This window comes from Aplidium turbinatum, chromosome 1 (genome assembly GCF_918807975.1).
Source record: "Aplidium turbinatum chromosome 1, kaAplTurb1.1, whole genome shotgun sequence".
Lineage (NCBI taxonomy): Eukaryota > Metazoa > Chordata > Ascidiacea > Aplousobranchia > Polyclinidae > Aplidium > Aplidium turbinatum.
The window spans coordinates 55,566,655-55,589,254 of NC_137472.1; the positions used below are offsets into that span (position 1 = coordinate 55,566,655).

Here is a 22,600-nt window from a genome sequence, read left to right on the forward strand (position 1 = left end):
TGGATGTGGCAACTCTGGTAGAAGTTAACAACAGTGTTGCCAAATAAGACTTTCTGTGATTGATTCTGTCTGCTTTAGTGTCCACTGTCCAGCTGAGATATTAGAAGTCCACTTTGGAAGTATAGAAACACCGGCGTTAAGGAGGGTAAAATCATTTTTTGAAGCCATGTCAGCAGTGTCAAAAGCACCACTGTAAACGTGTGTTTTGAAAACAACAAAACGTGTATTTTTGTTGGCAAAGCTGGGATGTTGGCAATGTACAAAGCAAGTTCTGTCTATTTTTAGTAAAATTTGGGAAAAAATGAACATTAAAGCATATTTTGGACTAAGGCGATATATCAAGTATGAAGGATTTGGCATAGCATCATAGGTTTGCACATGTATTGACATGTGACAGCTTAGTATAGGCTATTTCTAGAAAAAGACAAATCCTGTCCGGCCCATTAGCGCAGTGGTTACTCGCCCGGCTCAAGATCACGCGGCACTGGTTCGACTCTCGAGGTGTGCCCTTGAGCAACGTATTTCAGGACTGCTCTCCATTCAGCAGCACCTAATGGATGGAATAATTCCCCTGCAACAACATTTCAACAATCGGAAAACTTCACTAGAGCTACCAATCCGGTAACCAACTCTGGGTCAAGAGCCTCTACAGTCTACAAGTAAGCGAAACTACCAGGAATACCCTATCAAAGCTTTGTCAGTCCAAGGATAAAAGTTTAAAACCAAACCCAACCAACCTATTATGATATTATCTTGATTCTATTCCTTTTGCTGAGCATCAAGCAGAAACAAGATTCAGTACGGTACCGGTACCACTTTTAAAAGTGGTATTTTCTAACAGGGCATCGAATCCATGCCTATATAAAGAATATATACATAATATTATATTTTGCGCCTACTATGACAACATACAGTTGTTGCGATGACAGATGTAACACAACAGATAGATGGAATCAGCGACGGGACATTCAGTTCAGTTTGTTTTTATTGCTGACCATCACAATGAAAAACAATATATATATATATATGCTAAACATGGCAAAGGTCTAGAAAAAAGTAGAAACAACAGTATGCAGATGTTATGACATACGGTACGTTGTACAGTATATGTATGATACCAAAGCAATACAATCAGTTTAAAATGTTTGTACTGTACTGCAATCATTGATCCTACTGCTCCCTTTAGTTTGGCATGCGATTGAATGTCATGCCAAGACACAGCCACATGTTCTTGAGAGATGCTGAACTGATGTTTTTTCGATTGTCATGCAGATGTTCTCACAACTCGGCTGACTAATAGGCCCAACTCTTTTAACAAAAACCGGGTTATTTTAGGTCTATGCTAGATTTAAGTGTATATTTTGTATAACTGATAGAGCTTATTAACAACATTCCATGCATTTCATCAAGGAAACATTTTGTCACAGCAAAAAATTACAATAACACATTAAATTTGTTGCAAAATACATATTTTTTCGAGTTGGACATGGAGCTGGCTCATGGGCTACTTCTCAATGAAGAAGCTCTGAAAACAATTCCGCCAAACAAAAAGGACATATTTGTTTATGAGTGGTTAAGATTTTTACATAAAGTTTTAAAAGCATCTCAAAAGGTATGTATACATTACTTTTGTGCTTATTATTTCATTATTCTTTTAGACTTAATAACAGCGGTGGTTTGTTGTTGCTGTTTTAGAATTGTTCCAATATCGATTTTATGTGCTTGAAAACCTGTTTTCTTTATGCACAACTTTTCAATGTTAATTACAGGCGACTTCAGCACTGGAAGTTTTGCTTCGAGGGCCCATACCCATATCTTTAACACACAAAAGATTTGTTAAACTAGTTTAGAATTGATGGTAATAAACCAACCTACATCTATGATTGCATCTTGTTTTGTAGTAAAAATTACCGTTATTCCAAGCTTAACACATTTTTGTGTTTAACTTCATGGTTCCTAAAATTTCATGAGTACTTCTGTATCAGTGTAAAACTTTAATGGTAAAGCTGAATAGATACGTCAATTGTTTTCAAGTGCTTTGTAGCAATGATTTATTTTTTAGTTTAAGTGTTAAACTGGACTACATTGGCCAGTATATATTTATTGTATCTACTCATGCACGACTGCACGTTGTAGTTGTTATCAATCTTTGTTTTCTAGTCTGATATCAAAGAAAAACAAAAACAACTGGTGGAACAACTAAGCGCCCAAATTCTGGCTGGTCCTGGACCACCTACAAGATCACTGATTGGTCATTGCTTGTCTACACTCTACCAAGTTGGAGACAGCTATACCATTTATGAAATTGTGGGAAAATGTAATGAGATTGTTAAGAATAAAGATGATTCACCGAGTTACCTCTCCATTAGACTGTAAGCACATGTGTTGCATTCTTAAAAACAATGAAAACTATTAGTACTACAAAAAAGTGCTCAATGCTAAGCAAAAAGGCAAAGCAGAGCGAATTAAATCAAATATAGTTATTACTATCTGAAGCCTTTACAAATTGTTTCTCAGTTCTCATGTTTTTCAGACCTTGTGTTGCATTCTTGATATTTAAAACAGTATATATATATATATATATAAATCAAATGTAGTTATTACTATCTGAAGCCTTTACAAATTGTTTCACCTAACGGATCATCAGAAGGTCTTATTCAAATAATTCGCTCTGCTTTGCCTTTTTGCTTGGCATTGAGCACTTTTTGTAGTATTAATAGTTTTCATTGTTTTTTGTATATATATATATATATATATATAATTATACATAGCCTACTAAGGAAGGCAAGACAATAAGTTAATTGGTTTTTGTTTAGCACATCATAATCGTACATTACACCGAAATGTTACTTGAAAAATACAATGCAAGACAATGTTTAATTGTTTATAACAAAAATGTGAAATTGCATGGGTAATTCCAAAATACATTAAATTTTACATTTGCATTGCGTACATATAATGTAATTATGTTAACGTGGTAATGTTATGTAGTGGTTTATTTTTTTGCGACGCAGTGTGGTCTGTGTATGTATGTATAATTATTTATTTGCATAAGACATCATCATCATCATCATTTTCAGCCTGTGAGAGCCCACTGCAGAGCGTAAGCCTTCCCCTTTTCATGCCAATTTACATGATCATGTGCTAGTTGGTACCAATTGGTTGTATTGCATTGTTTGTCAATGTCGTCCCATAAGACAAGATTGTACATATATATTCAAACCAAAAAGAAATATGCAAAAATATGCTACATTGCTACAGTACAAGAACATGTATGCCTCTGACAAAGTTTAAGTGTATGAACATTTATGTCAAAGTCTATTTTTTATCTTACTATTTAATATAAATTGGTATTTATAAAATTAGTATTTCACACAATAGCCTATTATGCCATAAGGTAATTAACAGGAAAAATTGACTTAAAAAGTCATCTGCCACCTAAAGTTTCATGTTAAGCATTGTTTGCCAAAACTGAAATACAACTTGGCACAAAAGATTAAAAAGCATAGCCTAGTAATTGTAACATAATTTTTTTGTGTTTAGAGCTGCAATAGTTGCAATTGGAATTTTATATGAAAACAATGGGAGGATGGTATGTTGTGTTACCACTGGTGTAAATGTGCCTGTAGACTTTTGTTAAAAAAATTTATAACTATGTATGTACCCCAATTTGATGGTTTCTGTGTAGAAACTATTTGCTGTCTGTAACTAATAAAGTTGTTTTATACTTATTTTTTATGCTGACTTTAGCATGATATTGTTTTTGACCGCAGCTGTTACATAAAATCTACTCTTTTGTGCTCTAACGAAACATACTAACACTTATATACTTACTGGGTTTAATGCAACTGCTGCTTTGTGATTTGAATTACATTTGTCACTGCTAGTTGTTTTGAAAACAAACATATGTCAAAACTCAAAACATGTTTTGACAAGCTCATATATGTAATAATGTATGACAAGTTTTACGGCTCGAGTGCCCCGGAACGGGGCTCGATGCGTCGGAGGCCGACCGCTCGACCGGCGACATCAATTTGTTCATTAAAATACAAGGTATTTTATACATTAATTTTGAAAAGATTATCAACTCTTATTACACCAGTTGTTGTTGCACAGCTTGGCGGACTTTTTCCTGAAACTGTCCAGGTGCTTGTGAAAGGCCTGAAGAATGCCGAGTCACAGACTCGATCGGAAACAATGAATGCTTTGCGCTGTGTTTTGGTGGGCTTGGGAACTTCTGCAACAATGTGCCATCGGGACATTTACAAATCTGCAAAAGCTTTTCTTCTTGATCGTTCCATGTTTGTACGAACATCTGCTGCACAAGTAAATTATTGTAGTTTTAGATTTGTTTGCTGGTTCAAGAATATCTCGCCAATGCTTTGTGTAGTCGATCTTTTCGTGCATTTTGACCTATTGTCAATGTAAATTTTGAACTGTTGTATTTAAACCCTCTGCTTAGAACAGCTGCAGCAGTTGAGGACATAACTGGTGCAGAGAATGAAGACATACAAGAGGCTTTAGTTTGAGTAGTACTTTACTGCTAAACAAAGTACAGCTAGTGTCGACAATGCAATACAAATTTGACAGAAAATACCTGAATAAACATTAAAACAATGAAAACTATTAATACTACAAAAAGTGCTCAATGCCAAGCAAAAAGGCAAAGCAGAGCGAATTAAATCAAATGTAGTTATTACTATCTGAAGCCTTTACAAATTGTTTCACCTAACGGATCATCAGAAGGTCTGAAAAAACATGTAAACAGTAAAGAATCGATAATTCTGAAAAGATATTAAATATTACAACTGTAATTTAATCTGCCAAAAAAAATCTCTAAACCTGTACTTCCTGAGAAGATATTAAATATTACAACTGTAATTTAATCTGCAAAAAAAACCTCTAAACCTGAATTCCTGAAAAGATATTAAATATTATAACCGTAATCCAATCTGCAGAAAAAAAACTCCAGAATTACTAAGGACAGCCTCCATCCGCCACGATAAAGTTTCAATCAATTTGTCCCAATGGAAACCAAGCAACATGATGGCAACATCTATGACATCACAAAGAAGCAAAATGCTTGTTATGATCGGCGCAACCTGTAGTAATCTGAACAGAATGAATAAAAATTGTTTTTGAACCTGTAAAAATTAAATGAGATTTATAACCTGTAAAAATCAAATGAAATTTAATTTTTTTCAAAATTATAACCTGTAAAAAACCAAGGAATTGTGATGATGTAACCTGTAGTGTCCTGAACAAATGAAATAAAATCTGTTTATAAACCTGTAAAAATTAAATGAGATTTATAGCCTGTAAAAATCAAATGAAATTTTAAAAACCTGTGAAAATGAAAAGGAATTTATTTTATTTTGAAGTACTTGAGTTTAAATTTGTTTTTATGACGACATTTGCCGACCAGTTCCGAACGCTTGTTCAAAAGGTGGCCACTATCAGCCTTCACAATGGCCAGCTTTTCAGCCAAACATAGGCCACAATTGTTACGACCACCACCACTATAAGGCCGAGCACAGCTGTGGATGGACCAAGTTATTTTAGGATCAACACCCTTGTCCTTAAGGTACCAAACTGCATTAGATAGTTCGGTGCTGTTTCGTTTAGACCTATCCATGAAGGTACATTTATGGTTGGAAAAACGTTTTTTAAAAGTAGTTTCGCAACAACCAATGTAATTAAGAACCTTCGGGCTGTTATCAATGGTAGCTTTGTAAACAATGGCCTTCTGCAAGCATTGCCCATTCAAAGGACAATCTGGCCTCACCCTACAATTGCAACCAGGCTGCGATGGTATATTATCAGCCTGCAATATTGCTTTATTGTGGGAGGATATGACGCTTGCAACATTCGGAGTACAACTGTAGCTCAGCTTAATAGTATTACGGAATCAAGTTAATACGAATAAATAATATAATAAATAAATAATAATTAAATAAATAATAAATAAATAATTAGAAATAATATAATTATAAATAATAAATAAAATAAATAATAATTAAATAAATAAAAAAAAATAAAAAAAAATAATAATAAAATAATAATAAAATAAATAAATAATAATAATGAAATAAATAATTATAAATAATTATAATTGAATAAATAAATAATAGAATAAGTTAATAAGGAATCAAGTTAATAATAATTACGGAATCAGCTTAATAGTATTTACAGAATGAAAACGAGGTTGGCACTATCTATGATGGGGTGGAAAGTGTATGGAAACAAGTTTGAAAAATTCCTTACCAATATTGCTATCAACCTGCAAGCTGAAAGCATCTGTTTATAACGATGCCCTTTTGAAAAGTGGTTTTGCGGAGAGAGTTTGCTACAACCCTGCTAATAACTTACGAACATCTAGGAAAAGGAGCCGGAAAATTTTATGGTTTAACCCTCCTTTCAGCTTGCAGGTTGATGGCAATATTGGTAAGGAATTTTTCAAACTTGTTTCCATACACTTTCCACCCCATCATAGATTGCACAAAATATTCATCCGTAATACTATTAAGCTGAGCTACAGTTGTACTCCGAATGTTGCAAGCGTCATATCCTCCCACAATAAAGCAATATTGCAGGCTGATAATATACCATCGCAGCCTGGTTGCAATTGTAGGGTGAGGCCAGATTGTCCTTTGAATGGGCGATGCTTGCAGAAGGCCATTGTTTACAAAGCTACCATTGATAACAGCCCGAAGGTTCTTAATTACATTGGTTGTTGCGAAACTACTTTTAAAAAACGTTTTTCCAACCATAAATGTACCTTCATGGATAGGTCTAAACGAAACAGCACCGAACTATCTAAGGCAGTTTGGTACCTTAAGGATAAGGGTGTTGATCCTAAAATAACTTGGTCCATCCACAGCTGTGCTTGGCCTTATAGTGGTGGTGGTCGTAACAATTGTGGCCTATGTTTGGCTGAAAAGCTGGCCATTCTGAAAGCTGATAGTGGCCACCTTTTGAACAAGCGTTCGGAACTGGTCGGCAAATGTCGTCATAGAAACAAATTTAAACTCAAGTACTTCAAAATAAAATAAATTCCTTTTCATTTTCACAGGTTTTTAAAATTTCATTTGATTTTTACAGGCTATAAATCTCATTTAATTTTTACAGGTTTATAAACAGATTTTATTTCATTTGTTCAGGACACTACAGGTTACATCATCACAATTCCTTGGTTTTTTACAGGTTATAATTTTGAAAAAAATTAAATTTCATTTGATTTTTACAGGTTATAAATCTCATTTAATTTCTACAGGTTCAAAAACAATTTTTATTCATTCTGTTCAGATTACTACAGGTTGCGCCGATCATAACAAGCATTTTGCTTCTTTGTGATGTCATAGATGTTGCCATCAATGTTGCTTGGTTTCCATTGGGACAAATTGATTGAAACTTTATCGTGGCGGATGGAGGCTGTCCTTAGTAATTCTGGAGTTTTTTTTCTGCAGATTGGATTACGGTTATAATATTTAATATCTTTTCAGGAATTCAGGTTTAGAGGTTTTTTTTGCAGATTAAATTACAGTTGTAATATTTAATATCTTCTCAGGAAGTACAGGTTTAGAGATTTTTTTTGGCAGATTAAATTACAGTTGTAATATTTAATATCTTTTCAGAATTATCGATTCTTTACTGTTTACATGTTTTTTCAGACCTTCTGATGATCCGTTAGGTGAAACAATTTGTAAAGGCTTCAGATAGTAATAACTACATTTGATTGAATAAACATTATATATATAATATATATAATTCATTTATCTGCAGTGTCTTGAAGAACTGATAAAGGAATCAAACTTCGTTTTTATGAATGAATTTGAACCACTCATTCAACAAGCCATTCGAGCATTGGATGGAAGTACATATGAAGTTCGTTGTGCTGTAGCCAGGATGATTGGTTGTCTAGTGGCGGGTATACCACGTTTAAAGTCATCAGGTATTTGTGTTGTACCATTTCATTGAAATTAAACATTTTTTTATTTATATTTGTTTAATATTGTGAATAAACTGAAAGATTTAGATTGAGTGAACGGGGAATGCTAAGAAGCCAACCTTTGTGTTCACCTGTATTTGTCCATGGCATTAAGTGTCTTACCACGGCAACATGCTCTTAAGCTTGCGTCGTACCTGTTATTGCACAAATAATAATGATGAATCTTTTTGCTGATATATTTTAAGAAAAAATTGATTTCTACACATCGCTTTCAGAGTAGTTAAAAATACGTTAGGTGAACGTGATATACTTTAATTTACATATCATTTTCACATATTTTTAGCGACGAAAGGAAAGAAGCCAACAATTGATGATGCGATGACACTGCTAGCTAATGGTTTTCTACAAGCTGGTTCCACTGGTGGAGCTAGAGATTTGTTGAAAGGAAATTCCGGTGGTAAGAAGAAATGCAACTTTGCTCATTAAAAGTGTTTCTTGTTGAGGTTCTTTCAGATTTTTATCATGTTTCTGAAGTTTTTCCCTGTCAAAATATTTAATTTATAGAACTGGAAAAAGTTCCGTTATTACCATAATAAAGAAAACTATGCAAAATCAAGTACATTTTCAAGTTGAACAGTTATTGTATCTGGGCTAAGTTGCGTAAATGCTCATCGTCATTTTTTCAAAAATGTTGTTGCTTTTTCTCTTAATCAATGTGCACTTCTGAGTGTAGAAAATATATTAAGTTGGGTCGCTTCTCGGTTGTCACTGTCCAAGGCTCATGTAGGGCTGTAGTGTAGGCACTAGGCAGTGCTGCAAGTTGAAAGCTTTGAGATAATTCTTCAAGTTTTTGCCGGTGTTTTCGTTTTTTTAGCACTCATCTTTCAAAATTTGTTTTTCTATTGAATAGACGAAGGTCACGCGTTGTACAAATTGAGCAATTATTATGCTTTGCAGGTAGTTCTATTCGCAACATTCGGATTGGTATCACCGAAGCTTATGTAGAGATTGTGCGCGAGCTCGGCACAGAATGGCTTGAAAAGAATCTTTTCATGTTCCTCAACAAAGTCTTAGATATTGTCGCGCAACCGAAGGTGACCAGACTTGACCCACACAACAAATTAACCGCTTTTGACATTGTTTTAACGTCTGAAGACGTTGATCAATGTCAAAAACGGTTAATTGGTTGTCTGGGGGAGTTTACCTCATTGAAGGTGTATGATACAGTTTAATTGTAAGGTTGCCACTGAAAGTTAAATGTTGACATTTTAAAACCGAGAAAAGTCTTTAGTCATGAATGCAAGACATGGTCACAGCAGCTCACAGTTTGAATTTTGTAAAAGGGTTGATCCGTAGTTGTTCATGTGGTTCTGCTCATTGCCAAGCTAAGCTGCAAGCAACTGTAAACATTAAATTTGGCAACCCCATTTCATGTTTGAAAAACAACCTGAGTGTGCTATCTTTACAAGTGGTATTGTATTAGGTACCGATATTTACCATTTTTCTTACGTCGTAATTGAAAATAAATTAAATGTAGTATTGAAATTAAATGACTTGGTGTATTGAATTATTGATGGTGTTGGGACGCATTGCCAATTGCCATCTTGCCAATGTTGTTCTATTCAATTTGTAACACAACTATTTTTAAAGCACGATAAATGCAGTAACAGATACGAATATTCAATACTGTTGTAGACTGTAGTTATCTTTTGTCAAGAACCATGATTTTACTAACATTTTAATACAATGCTTTGTCCACTGGTTAAGTTATCTTTCATGTCGCATGAAAAACTATCAGGCTAGCACCTTGAAAGAGAAGATTACACATTGGAACATATTTGTTCTAGGACTGAAGATCGATTGCATTATGAAGTTATGATCCATGCAATTTGTTTGACAATCCATCAACATTTGTATTTTCATTATTTCGCAGGCCTCTCCCAATCACGTGGAAGCAGTCTATTCTAGAAGGTGCGTTTCGTTCATACTCCGATCCACTGTTGGTGTCACTTTAGGGGAATCCCAACAACAAGCGGCTGTTCGTGAACTTTGCCGCGTCATCACCAAGCACACAGCTGTTGCTGGTAAGGTTTGAATTCAAAACCGTGCTAGTCGCATACGCATGACTGCTTATTTGTACTGGTATGAAACAATTCTTGTGAATTTTTATTTTTTAACATAATGAAGAACCGATTAAGCAAACGATGAAAATGGCTTGGTTTTTGCACCAGACTTTATTGCTTGGATATTCTGTGTTGCCGTTCGCATATACTGTAAATGAAAGCTGTAATTGAAAGCATGAATTGAGCGGACTTTTCATATCTTTTTAACAAATACGACATCGAGGGTGGTTTCCATCGCCATCGCTTCTTCCAGTAAGTGCGTAGAAACTGAGGTCGCCTGACTATCTAAGGCAGTGGTCGGCAAAATTATTTTGTCGCTGCCCAAAATACTGTTTCAAGAGCTATTGAAGACGCACTTCGTTAAACCACTTCAACAAAACGAATAATTGTTAAACAAAAACATCAATTAACAAACATCAAACACCAAGTTAATCGGTTAACCGAGTGCGTCTACTAATCGCAACGTTTTGCAAAGTCAAACTGCAGTGGCTCGCCTTATCCTTTCTCAGGCTCTAAAACAACTCGCATTGAAACTCCATTAAATAAAGATGGCCGTCTTAAAAGTAGCCCAAATGATAGGAATACTAGACTTAACAATGAAGCTGCTATTCAATAATGAGCCGAAAAACAAACTCTTAGCTACATAACTTTTAAAATACATTAAAATGAATGTACGGCCATCACGCAACCCACAGCTACATGATAAAACTGAAATAATAGTAAATGGCTCTTGACCCACTAAAAATTGCTAAAAGGCCCACATTTGGGTCTCGGCCCACAGTTTGCCGACCACTAACCTAACCTACGATGTCTCCTGACTTTTCCTAATTTTTGTTGTGGTTTCTCAATTGTGTTTAGAACAACCAACTGTATAAGCACGGATCCATGCATGGAAAGGGTATTGAGCCATTTAAATATTTTATATTTATATGTAAGGTTTAGTTACTTAAACTGTAAGTCAAATTATTGATCTGCATAGCTTTTGCCACCTTGAAAACAGCTTTTTTGCTAAGGTTTGTTTAATGGAATTTCATGTTTGGTTTTATCTATTTGCACATTGTGCTTCTTGCTTCAACTTGCAAAGTTTGTTCCTTTTGCTTTGATTCAACGTTTTCTTATGAAGGGTCAATGTAAAGGCGAGCAATTTTGCCAATTGGAGATAAAAATGGAAAAAGATTTTTACATTCCTGAACTGTTCATTGTTGCAGACACCGCCATATTGGAAGGCAACAACTCCAGTAATAGTGCCACGTCATTGGATGTGGCAATGAGTCAGCATGTTTTGGTATGTGCCACTCAGGAAATCGGCAGCCTCATGAGATCTCTTGGCACCTCAGCAACACCTTTGGTTGCTGAAAAGCAGAGCAGTGAGTAGTGTCACGATTTGTTGCTTCATAAACTTTGCTGAGTCTCTAGTGCTTCTGATCAGTTCACGACGGAAGTTAGACCACCTACGTAACTCTCTACTTTTTGTTTATATTGAAAATAAAGCATGGAGGTTATAATGATTTCTGAGGTGCTTTTCATGTTGACGTAGGATGCAGTGCAATCAACTGTGGCTTACTACTAAGCATTCAAAGTAAAATCACATTTATTTATTAATTTAAAGGGAGATCTATATTTCTGTAACCTTTCTCATACAAAGTAACCTCATCATTTCGACTAAATTGGTACTAGTTCAATAACATGTCATGGCTAAATAAAGAAGCAATTTGTTCAAACATTTGCAAACGAAACCAAGCAACAATGCGGCATTCATCTTAATGGGGATACAGAATAAAACACAAACATGTCAACATTTTTTTTGCTTTCCATTTAGCTCAGTGCTTCTTTTTCCTTGTTAGCACCACCTTAAAATCACCAACCAGTTCTCACACCCCCTTAAAACGACTCATAAACAATAGCCAGTTAGCCACAGCCACAATTGAGAATTTGGGTTAAAAGTCCAGTAAACAAACATGGCTTCTTGCATCACTGTATGATTCATCCTAATGATTCAGCATCTACGCACCTCGTATGAAGAGGTCTTGTACCTCTCAGTGGTGCGTACATCCCTGGTTATGCACCCTTTAAGCTAGCTAGTCCTTTTCTGCTAACTGCTTTAAAGCGGTAATAAACAACTTGATTGTTTTTTTTGTGTTATGATAGATACAGTGCTGTTGCTTGATTTCTCCGCTGCACGTGATTTTGGAAAGCATTTTCTCCATCAAAATATTGTGCTGTACTTTGAGACATTGTTTATCACTAAGAAATATTAATTTAACGTTGAGAAAACGAGATTTTGTCTTAAAGCCCTAAGTAAGAAAATAATCGTCTTTTATTGACCTTCCAGGCATCATTGATCCAGTAATCGGAGTGCTTCTATTTCCATCCCAGTCAGCTCGTTTGTCCGCTGCTTGGTGTCTCCGATGCATCGCGGTGGCTCTTCCCTCGCAACTGACACCACTCATCGACCGATGTGCTGAGAGGTGAGGTTTGGAAAGTTCCTTTCGTGTGGCTGACGCTTTGGCCTGTGTGACGCAAAGTTCAGCTGTTTGCCGATTTTTATGTTGCGTTCATTTACTAGGATGTCAGAGTTGCCGTAAAAATCAAATTGCAACGTCATAACCAACTCCGACTTTTGCTAAATATTTTCACATCAATCAAGCCTGTCTTAGATTATAATGTCAGAACTTATTGCTCAAAATGTTTCGGAATTTAAATAAATAGCTATTAATCTGTAAAACTAGTCGATACCTTGTGGATGTATCGATAAAACTTGTAGGCGTGGCCATTTGTTACTTGTTAGCATGACGCAACAATTTATCGAAAGACAATTTATCGAACGACAGTTTATCGAACGACAGTTAATCGAACGACAGTTAATCGAACCGACTGTTTATCGAAACTTCAGTTCATCGACCCACTGTTTATCGAAACGACAGTTTATCGGACGACGAATCTCCCGAAACAAATTTTATCTAGAGTTAGGGTTAGTCGTTCGATGAACAGTCGTTTCGATAAACAGTTGTTTCGATTAACCGTCGTTCGATTAATTGTCGTTAGATAAACTGTCGTTTCGATTAACTGTCGTTCGATCAATAGTCGTTCGATAAACTGTCGTAGTACCGTTTGTTAGTGCCATTGCTATTAACTTACTACAAATAAATACTTATTAGTTTGAGAGTGATATTTTTTTTGATATTTGATGTTCATTCACCGCTAACACATACTTTTTTATGCAAGGCCTTATCAATATTGTTTACGCTATTCTGTTTCACCTAGTTACGATATCAATACACTTCATACAAAAATGGTCTATTTCATTGACTCCATGTTTTGTTAAGTTCCTATCTTTTCGTACAGGATGCAAAGCTTCAAATCATCCAGCGAAGCGTTGCTAGGATACAGTGCTGCTTTGTCTGCGTTGTTAGGGGCTGTTAAGGAATGTCCGATGGGTATACCCCACTTGAAAGGAAAGGTAAGGTTGGCGAAACAGTTTTAGAAAAATCAATGTCAGTTTCCGACTTGACTTAAAAGAAACACGTTTTCATTTTAAAAACTTAATGTTTGGTAAATCATCTCTTAGAATGGAAGTACTTCAGTAAGAGGAGATGATAGCGGTTACGGTTTTAAGTCAATCAAAAGTTCTTTCAAACAATTGGCTTCTTATAGCAGCAAACCAAACGAATTTTGTTTCCAGATGTCTTAAGTAACGAATTCCAATTACCTTATATGAATTAAAATCGATTGCATTTGCCAGATGGAAGATTACAATTCGGTTTGTTGTCTTTATTTTGGGGATTGTAGCCTAACGTGTGTTCTTACGTTGCCTCTTCATTTTGATTCAAAGACGTTGCTTTTCTCTCCATTTTGAATCTTCGAAACATCAACGTCGACCAGTTGTCTGCAGTGACTCTTGCATCGTCAATTTTCAAGTTTATTTTTGTCAGGTCATTCTTTTACGGTATCTTGTGTTTTCTTTGGTCTTTTCTCTCATTTTTTTCGCCACCACCTTATTCCAAACTCGCTTCATTTATAAATTCCACAGATGGTCTTCGGCATCGCTGAAGGACTTCTTCGGTCGGTGGGGCAGAACAGTAAGCTGGCAATCTGTCGCACCCAGGGAGGATGGCTGCTAGTGGGGGCCCTCATGACCATGGGTATGTTGGTGACTTCCCAGACAGCAAAATATTTCATTTTTACATCGATTCAACGTCTGCACACGTTAAATCAACGTAAAAATGACTGATTCAGGTGGAGTAACAGACTAGTGGTTAATATTTTCAAGATGATTTTTGAGTTTCTGTCGCAGTCTTTACAAACTTTGAACTTGCGAAAGTTTTTGATTGACATGTTATGTCCAAGCGGTACCGACTCAGTTCAGTGGAAACTGCGCTATCGATATTGTGACAGTTTTTCACCGTTTGTACTGTAGGTAAGCGTGTCTGAATGGTTACCTGACATAAGTTTAAAGCATTACAATTTAACAGTAGAGTTAGGATGCGTGTTTTGTGCGAAGATGTGTGTAAATGCTACAATTACACAAATTATCGTCATTGATAAAGAAATCTTTTTACATCATAAATATTTGATGCTTTTGTATCTGCTTTACGCGGATCCCCGATTGACTTTACGTTGATACGGGTTTAAAGTAATCGCCCCCTTTTTTTAAATAATAAATATTTGAAACTTAAAAAGTTTATCAATCGTTATTGAATCGGAAACTTTTTTAACATTTACCCCCCTGCCTGTTGCATAAGCATTGCATGAGTCTGCTGAGATGTGCATGCACCGATATACAAAGTTTCAGCACCGAATGATGTGATGTCATAGTACGTCATTATTATGGTTACGTCATATCACGTCATTTTTTGTAGTGACGTCATATCACTATTGTGATAATGTCACAGTGCTCAGTACTAAAGTCTGGAACAAATTGACACAAATAATTCTTTTCTTAAACAGTGTTTTAGAATACTTTCCGTAATTGACCGTTATTCTGCTCTAGGGTTTTGCTACCTTCCACACAAATCCGTTTTCATTGCCAAACTTTTACGTTTTAACCAAAATCTTCTATCAGGTCCGTCTTTGGCAAGCCATCTTCTTCCTAAGCTCCTCCAGATGTGGAAGACCTCCTTTCCAAGGTCGATGAGGGAGCTGGAACAAGAGAAGCAACGAGGAGATGCTTTCACTTGGCAACTAACATTGGAAGCCCGCTCTGGAGCTCTCTGTGGTTAGTGGTAGATCTTCCATGTGGTTCAACTGAATTGATGCACTTTATTGCATTTTTCATTGTGCCTGCCAATATGTGATGATTTTGTTGCTAGACTTCTTGAATTGCCAAGTTAGGTTCTTCTTTCTGGCTTGTAAGCACACTTCATTCTGATGATTTTCCGATCTCTTGTATTTCAGCGATGCGAAGTTTCGTCGCTCACTGCTCTGAACTTCTAACTGAAGAAACAACTCGTAAGATCATGGTGCCGCTAGAAAGCGCTATGGCGATGATGGGGATGTGAGTTGCATCGTTTTTGAATTTGAGCTTCCACGTTTTTGTCTTTTGATGAGTCATGAAAACGTTTTTATGAGTCATCAAGACTGATAAGCTTGCTGTATAAGCCAGTCTGTCGGTTTTCGGGAACATTCACGTACAGCATTGAAAAAATAGTGGTGATGTAAAGAAAATAGCTATTTTTAATGGGCAAAACACGGTGTCTATCGCTGTCAATTCTTGCTACAATCGGCTGCCGAGAAACATATAGCTACCGGTATTTCTAACTTGCAAAAACTTTGATTCTAGTTTATTCTGGCATGCATCTTTGTATCAAGAAATGCTCGAAAATTTGATGTTTTTATAAATCTTTAATGCATGATGCGACGCAAACAAGTTTTGTTTAAAGAACCAAATGAACTCCCGCAACAAGCGGAGTGTTTGCACGAAAATGAAACATAATTTAGCATGACCATTGAACATTATAATCTGTCAAGCTCTTTGTGTTACCGGTACTAAAGTAAAATGCTAAACCATTGAGACAACATTTGTGATTATTGCAACATTGTGACATCAGACTTCCTGACGTCATAGCCACCCACGGCGCCCACTTGAAGGCAAGCGGTGCCATGGTGAGGCTCCGTCTGTACGACATACTCGCCCTGCTCCCTCCTGGAACTTACGAAGGTGTGTTGAGATTGAGTGAGATAGCGCAGTTGGTGAAGTGTTTTTATATTGCTGTCATGCAGCAAGAAACTTTATTTCTGTCACTTTTGTAGCTCCGCAATGCTATTTTTCTTGAAAAAACGTTATTTGAAAGTGAATATTGTTTTCTAGTGGATACAGATAACTCATGTTGATGTGCAATCTGCTTCAAGCCGAGGTGGCGATTGAATATATATTGTTTTCTATGAAATTATAACTTCAATCTTAACGTTTATAGTTTTGCAATAATCTACATCATGAAAGTAACCTATAAAAACATCACTTTTTTGTTCTTCAGGTAGTTTCAACGCTTTGCTTCGCGAGCTTGTGGCCGAGTTCACATTGACAGACAATCCGGCCCACACCACCACCTCATTGTTGCATTCGCTTTGTCACCACGATGACAGTGTGCTGCTCGAATCCTGGATAAAGGTAACAAGTTTGTTTTTAACGGTAACTTCGTGTGGTGTGATCCTACCACGGCGCAGAGTGTTGTTTTTTTGTCTGTGAGTCATAATGAGTAATTGTTGCTCACAGTGCTCAATTGGGTCGTGATTTGCTCTCAGCGCTTTACAAAAGAGTCAGCTTTTGAGAAACCGCATGGAAGCGCAAATGAGCATCCATTTATCCGGGATCCATTCCAAACAAGAATAAGATTCATTACCGCCAGTAGCTATAACAACAGAAAAATTATCACATCAATGACGAACGCAAGTCCAAACACTGCAGTAGATGCTTGATAACTGGCTCAACGTCAATGGTCGATCGAATGTGACTGAGAAAGATGCCTTTGTTGCTACAAAATATCTCAAACGCTACCAATAACAAATTATCATTACCAACTAAGTGACAGCTTATATCGGTAGCCACTTTAACAAGTCGAAATTCTGCCACTGAAATTGACTAGAATGCAACCGCCAACCAATCAGAACATGTTATAAGAGGCTGCCGTCCAATTGTGATCCTTCTTGCACTCATCCAGAGAGTTAATGCTTGTTTTGAACTTTATTTGGTAATTAAAGAAGAAAAAGAGCAATAGCAGTAGTGGGAATCGAACCCGCGTCAATGAAATGACTACTTTCTAGCCTTAACCCTAACCCTTAAGCCAACCAGCTGACAAAAAATCCATCACTTAATTTGCTTTCTAGCATCTTCCTTTCGCCATTTTTTACGTCACTTAAACCGTAGCTTCTGATTGGTTGGCGGTTTCATTCTAATCAATTTCAGTGGCAGAATTTCGACTTGTTAAAGTGGCTACCGCTTATATCAAAACGCACTTTGTGTAGTGTTGCGTAACGTACCGGTTGTTACGTTATGCGCTCCTGCGTGTTGCGTAACACTTGGTACGCACCTGCAGTCCTGCACGTAATATTGCGTCGTACGTACAATGTTGCAGGAAACAGACCAAAGTCTCATTGAAGATCAACTGCAAGACAGCAGCGGTTCCGGTTCACTGGAGCATGACCCTACTTCTGTTTATCTACAATCCCCGCAGGTTTGATCAAGAATTTTTCTCATTGATGAAATCATTTGCTTGAGTCTCAAAACTTACATTTTTTTTAATTAAAGTTTTAACTTTTTATAACTTAACGTTTCTTTTGCATCTTTTGTTATCATCTTTAGGAGAACGTTGCTCCTGGACCCCTTCCTCTTGGTGTAAGCGTCATAGATGCTGCCATTGCTTTGTTCGGTCTGGCCTTCCCTCACGTCGCCATGAAACACCGGCTGCAAATGCTCAAGCATTTCGATGACTGCGCCAAGCAAGCTTCCAAGAACGTCCAGCGGCAACGGGCCATTCAAACCAATGTCTTTACTGCGCTCATATGCGCTTTGAAAGGTAAGTCTCTATTCGCATAATCAATGTAATGTGAGCTTTGCTTTACCAAACTTTTTGTGCTTCAAATATTTTGTTAGATCCCAAGTTTTAAAGTTGTTTGTTGCTTTGTCAACGGAACAAAAGGAAAAGCATACAAGACCTACAGCAACGACAGGCAAAGCCCTTCAAGAATATTTCTCCATTTAGCAGATCCCTATGGAAGGAATTACAACACAGTCATTCAACTGTCAACATTGAAGACAGTGATGATACACGCAGAAGTCTAGCAATTGTTCCACAATCCAGTTTCAAAATAGATTTTGCGTCTGAGTTGCAAGATTCTCATAATCAACTATGGTCAAGTTGTGCTTATCGTTTTGTAATTTGCTCGAAAACATTGCAGACGTTGAATCAATGTAAAAATGACGGATTTTGTTGTCTGTGTAGGTCTTGGAGAAAGCAAACGACATCTTGGAGGAGCTGACGTCCGTGGTGCCGCTACAGAGCTGATCATGGGGGCTCTCACATCCACCGATCCTGCTTTGCGTTGTGCTGCTGGGGAGGCGATTGGTAGAATGGCTCAAGTTGGTAACGACCCGACTTTTGTAGCTAAAACGGCTCAACTCTGCTTCGAAAAGTAAGGTTTAGTTTTAATTAATACGTATTAATTAATAATACAAAATACGTATGCGAAACGAAGCTTGTCAAACAAGAGCTAATGAGACTGTTCAGCGCAGGGTGGGTAGGAAAATGCCCTTTTCAGGGCACGGCAGTGCTCGCACTGTCGAAAAGTACCGACGACCCACCGTACTGCAGCTGAACACCGAGGGCATCACGGCCAGCAAGCTCAACATCATCGAGCACCTGGCCACCAAGCATCAAGCCCTCATCATCCTCCTCCAGGAGACTCACTGTACATCTGTGGATAAGTTGGTAATAACCAACTTCACACTCGCAGGCGCAACCTGCAGCAGGAAACACGGCCTCGCCACGTTTGTCCATGACCGGCTGAGCTGGTCCTTGGTTGACCAATCCCAAGCTCAATCGGAGATCGAGTGGCTTTGTGTAGATGTAGCAGGCTACAACATCGTCAATGTCTACAAGCCCCCACCTTCGCGGATAACATCAACAGCCATCCCAGTGTTCCCCCACCCCAGCCTCTATGCTGGCGATTTTAACTGCCACCACACTGACTGGGGATACAACTCCATCAACAACGACGGAGATAGTCTGGCCGCTTGGGCAACCAACAACAACCTCGCCCTCTTACACGATCCTAAGGGCGCACCGAGCTTCCACTCCGGTCGTTGGAACACTGGCACGAACCCAGACCTGGCTTTCGCAAGTGATGACCCCGATGATCGCCAGCCGGACAGACGTGTGTTAGAGAAGTTCCCAAGGTCTCAACACCGACCCTCGCTAATCACGGCCCCCTTGCTTGCCACACCTATTCCGAGCAAGCCTGTCAAGCGATGGAACTTCAGAAAGGCCGACTGGGAATACTACAGCTTCCTCACAAACGAAGCTACGCAGTACCTCCCATCCCCACACACCATCAAAGTGGATGAAGCCTACCAGGACTTCTGTGATGCAATCATATCTGCGGCAAAAGACTCCATCCCGCGAGGTCGACGGAAAAACTACATACCTTGCTGGGATGTGGAGTGCGACAGGCTTTACCGCGACTTCCTCCGTTCCCCCCAGGGTACCGCCACCACCAACTCAGCAACAGCCCTGCTGGCAAGATTGGATTCAAAGAGGAAGAAGCGCTGGACAGAAGCCATAGACTCAATCGACTTCACGCACTCCAGCCGCACAGCTTGGAGTACACTCAACAACCTCACTGGCAGATCACGTGCCTCTCGTCGCCAATGCCCCATTTCAGCAAATGCCATCGCCTCACAACTTGTGAAAAATGGAGTGCACAGAACGAGAGACCGTGAATCAGACAAGTCCGTCCTCAAGGAAATGACGGACCTCTGGAAGGTCCCAACACCTGTCGAGGGCAACATCTCTGGTGAGTTTACCCCAGAAGAATTTGCCTCCGCCCTCCAGCACCTAAAGCCAGGCAAATCCCCGGGCCTTGACCACCTATGCCCGGAACTAATACTCCAAGCTGCCCCCTCTATGAGGTCCTGGTTAAAAGAATTCCTTTCCTGCTGCTTGCGTCACCTGCGCATCCCAAGAATCTGGAGAAGAGCCCTAGTGGTTGCAGTCCCAAAGCCGAAGAAGCCCCCAGGGGATCCGAAGAGCTACCGCCCCATCTCTCTGCTCTGTATCCCCTTCAAGATACTCGAAAGACTTATCTACGCCCGTGTCGAACCGATAATAGACCCTCAGCTCCCTCGGGAACAAGCCGGCTTTCGCCACGGAAGATCAACTGTAGACCAGGTCACCCTGATGACCCAAGACATCGAGGACAGCTTCTCGGCAAAAAAGAAGGCTGGCGCCGTGTTTGTCGATCTCACGGCTGCCTACGACACTGTATGGCACAGCGGCCTTACCTGCAAACTACTCCGTCTCCTTCCTGACAGGCACATGGTCCATATGATTATGGAACTTGTGCAAAACCGCAGCTTTACCCTTTCCACCGGTAGCGGCCGACGAAGTAGACTACGTCGACTCAGGAACGGCGTCCCACAGGGCTCTGTCCTGGCTCCCCTCCTCTTTAACACTTACATCTATGACCTGCCTGACACCATCTCCAGGAAGTATGCTTATGCAGACGATCTGGCTCTCCTGCATCCAGCCGGAGATTGGCAGTCAATGGAGAGGAACCTAAGCCAGGACATGTCAACTATATCAACATATCTCCAGAAATGGAAGCTACAGCTCAGCAAGGCAAAGACAGTGTCGGCGGCCTTCCACCTAAACAACAAGGAAGCAAAACGTGAGATCAACATTACCACCGATGACGAACACCTCCCCTACTGCGCCGAACCCACCTACCTCGGCGTAACCCTGGACAGGTCACTCACGTACCGACGACACCTGGAGTCACTGCGCAAAAAACTATCTGCGCGCGTTGCACTTTTGAGGCGGCTGGCGGGTTCCGGCTGGGGAGCTGATGCGAAAACCCTTCGCACAGCTACCTTGGCCCTTGTCCATTCTACCGCTGAGTACTGCGCACCAGTGTGGTGCCGCAGCTCTCACACCCGCCACATTGACACCGCCATCAATGACGCACTACGCACTGTGACTGGATGCCTGCGTCCCACTCCAACGGACTGCCTTCCCATCCTTGCAGGCATCCAACCTGCTGAGCTTCGCCGTAAAGGAGCCATAATTTCCCTTGCTCGTCGCGCACTGGACCCCGACCACCTCCTCCACAGTACATTCCAGCGCCTACCTGGAGGACAGCAGCGACTGAAATCAAGACGCCCATTTGTGCCCGCCGCACGACAGCTTCTGAACAACGTTGAAGATCTTGGAATAAGTGCGGCACACTGGACGAACTACACATGGAACATGGAGTGGCAAAACAACACCTCCCGACTCCGTGATTTCCTACCCGACGTCGATCCCCACCCTCCGGGAATGTCCCTCGCAAGACTTGCGTGGGTCCGGCTTAACCGCCTACGAACCGGCGTCGGTCGCTTTCGTTCAGACATGTGCAAATGGGGCCTGGCTCCCTCACCGGGATGCGAGTGTGGCGCCACAGACCAGACAGTAGATCATGTCGTCCATGACTGCCCAATCCATCAACCACCACATGGAGCGCTTGGACTGAAGGCCCTGGATGACGAAACTGTCGAGTGGCTGATGACATCATGCCCAAACATATAGTCCAGAAGAACAGCTCATACGACGAAGAAGAAGTTTTAATTCAGCCGCAAGTTCAAAAAATTTGAAACATTCTGAATCCGCTACTAACATCGATTTAATCTGCCAGTTTTGACCTATCAGTCAAGCTCAGTAGCAGAGTGTTGATGAAATCTCTAACAAACCTGTAATTGAACGGAATTCATATAATTCGTTTTGAATGATTCTAACTGATATTAGCTAAAAAATGGAATCGCTGTTGAATGGACCAGTGAAGTCACCTACAGCTACTGTAATGCGCAAGGCAACGCCTCGCGAGTGTTCTTGACACAATGGAACTTTATTGTTGAGCTGACTTTTTAACGTCAGATTCTACCTTTTTCTCTGTTTGAGAACACTTGCTTATTGACGTCATACTTTAGGTTGAAAACTGCTCGTGACGTAATTTCCCGTACCGGCCACTCCTTAGCGTTGGGTTGCCTGCATCGGTACGTAGGGGGGATGGGGTCGGGACAGCACTTGAGGATGAGTGTTGGCATATTGCTTGCTCTTTCGCAAGACAGCAACTCTCCCGAAGTCCAAGTAAGCGCACTGTGTTCCCACATGTTTCACATCTAAAAATTGGTGATTTATATTTTTAATGTTAGTAGTGAAAACACAAGAGGTCTGTATGCGCTGTTGTGCGTGAAAATTTATTTTATTTACTAGTCTCAAAAAGCTTTGGCATGGAAAAGAGTAAATGAAATGAAAAGCTCCATTTTTGTTTTTTAGTCATG

General features: G+C 39.3%; 1 protein-coding gene across 1 annotated transcript in view; it reads left to right on the plus strand.

Moving 5' to 3' along the window:
* The first annotated feature begins 1,486 nt into the window (after positions 1 to 1,486).
* LOC145772187 (HEAT repeat-containing protein 5B-like) overlaps positions 1,487 to 22,600 on the plus strand; it is a 38,570-nt gene continuing 17,456 nt past the window's right edge. The window contains exons 1-20 of the mRNA XM_082584038.1: positions 1,487 to 1,612; positions 2,161 to 2,372; positions 3,544 to 3,592; positions 4,117 to 4,326; positions 7,783 to 7,951; positions 8,292 to 8,405; positions 8,906 to 9,042; positions 9,882 to 10,032; positions 11,280 to 11,438; positions 12,404 to 12,539; positions 13,417 to 13,531; positions 14,102 to 14,213; positions 15,134 to 15,286; positions 15,466 to 15,565; positions 16,119 to 16,228; positions 16,545 to 16,678; positions 17,643 to 17,741; positions 17,870 to 18,083; positions 18,510 to 18,699; positions 22,247 to 22,406. Of these exons, the coding sequence (XP_082440164.1) occupies positions 1,487 to 1,612; positions 2,161 to 2,372; positions 3,544 to 3,592; positions 4,117 to 4,326; positions 7,783 to 7,951; positions 8,292 to 8,405; positions 8,906 to 9,042; positions 9,882 to 10,032; positions 11,280 to 11,438; positions 12,404 to 12,539; positions 13,417 to 13,531; positions 14,102 to 14,213; positions 15,134 to 15,286; positions 15,466 to 15,565; positions 16,119 to 16,228; positions 16,545 to 16,678; positions 17,643 to 17,741; positions 17,870 to 18,083; positions 18,510 to 18,699; positions 22,247 to 22,406 (2,850 nt within the window). The remainder of the gene's footprint in view (positions 1,613 to 2,160; positions 2,373 to 3,543; positions 3,593 to 4,116; positions 4,327 to 7,782; positions 7,952 to 8,291; positions 8,406 to 8,905; positions 9,043 to 9,881; positions 10,033 to 11,279; positions 11,439 to 12,403; positions 12,540 to 13,416; positions 13,532 to 14,101; positions 14,214 to 15,133; positions 15,287 to 15,465; positions 15,566 to 16,118; positions 16,229 to 16,544; positions 16,679 to 17,642; positions 17,742 to 17,869; positions 18,084 to 18,509; positions 18,700 to 22,246; positions 22,407 to 22,600) is intronic.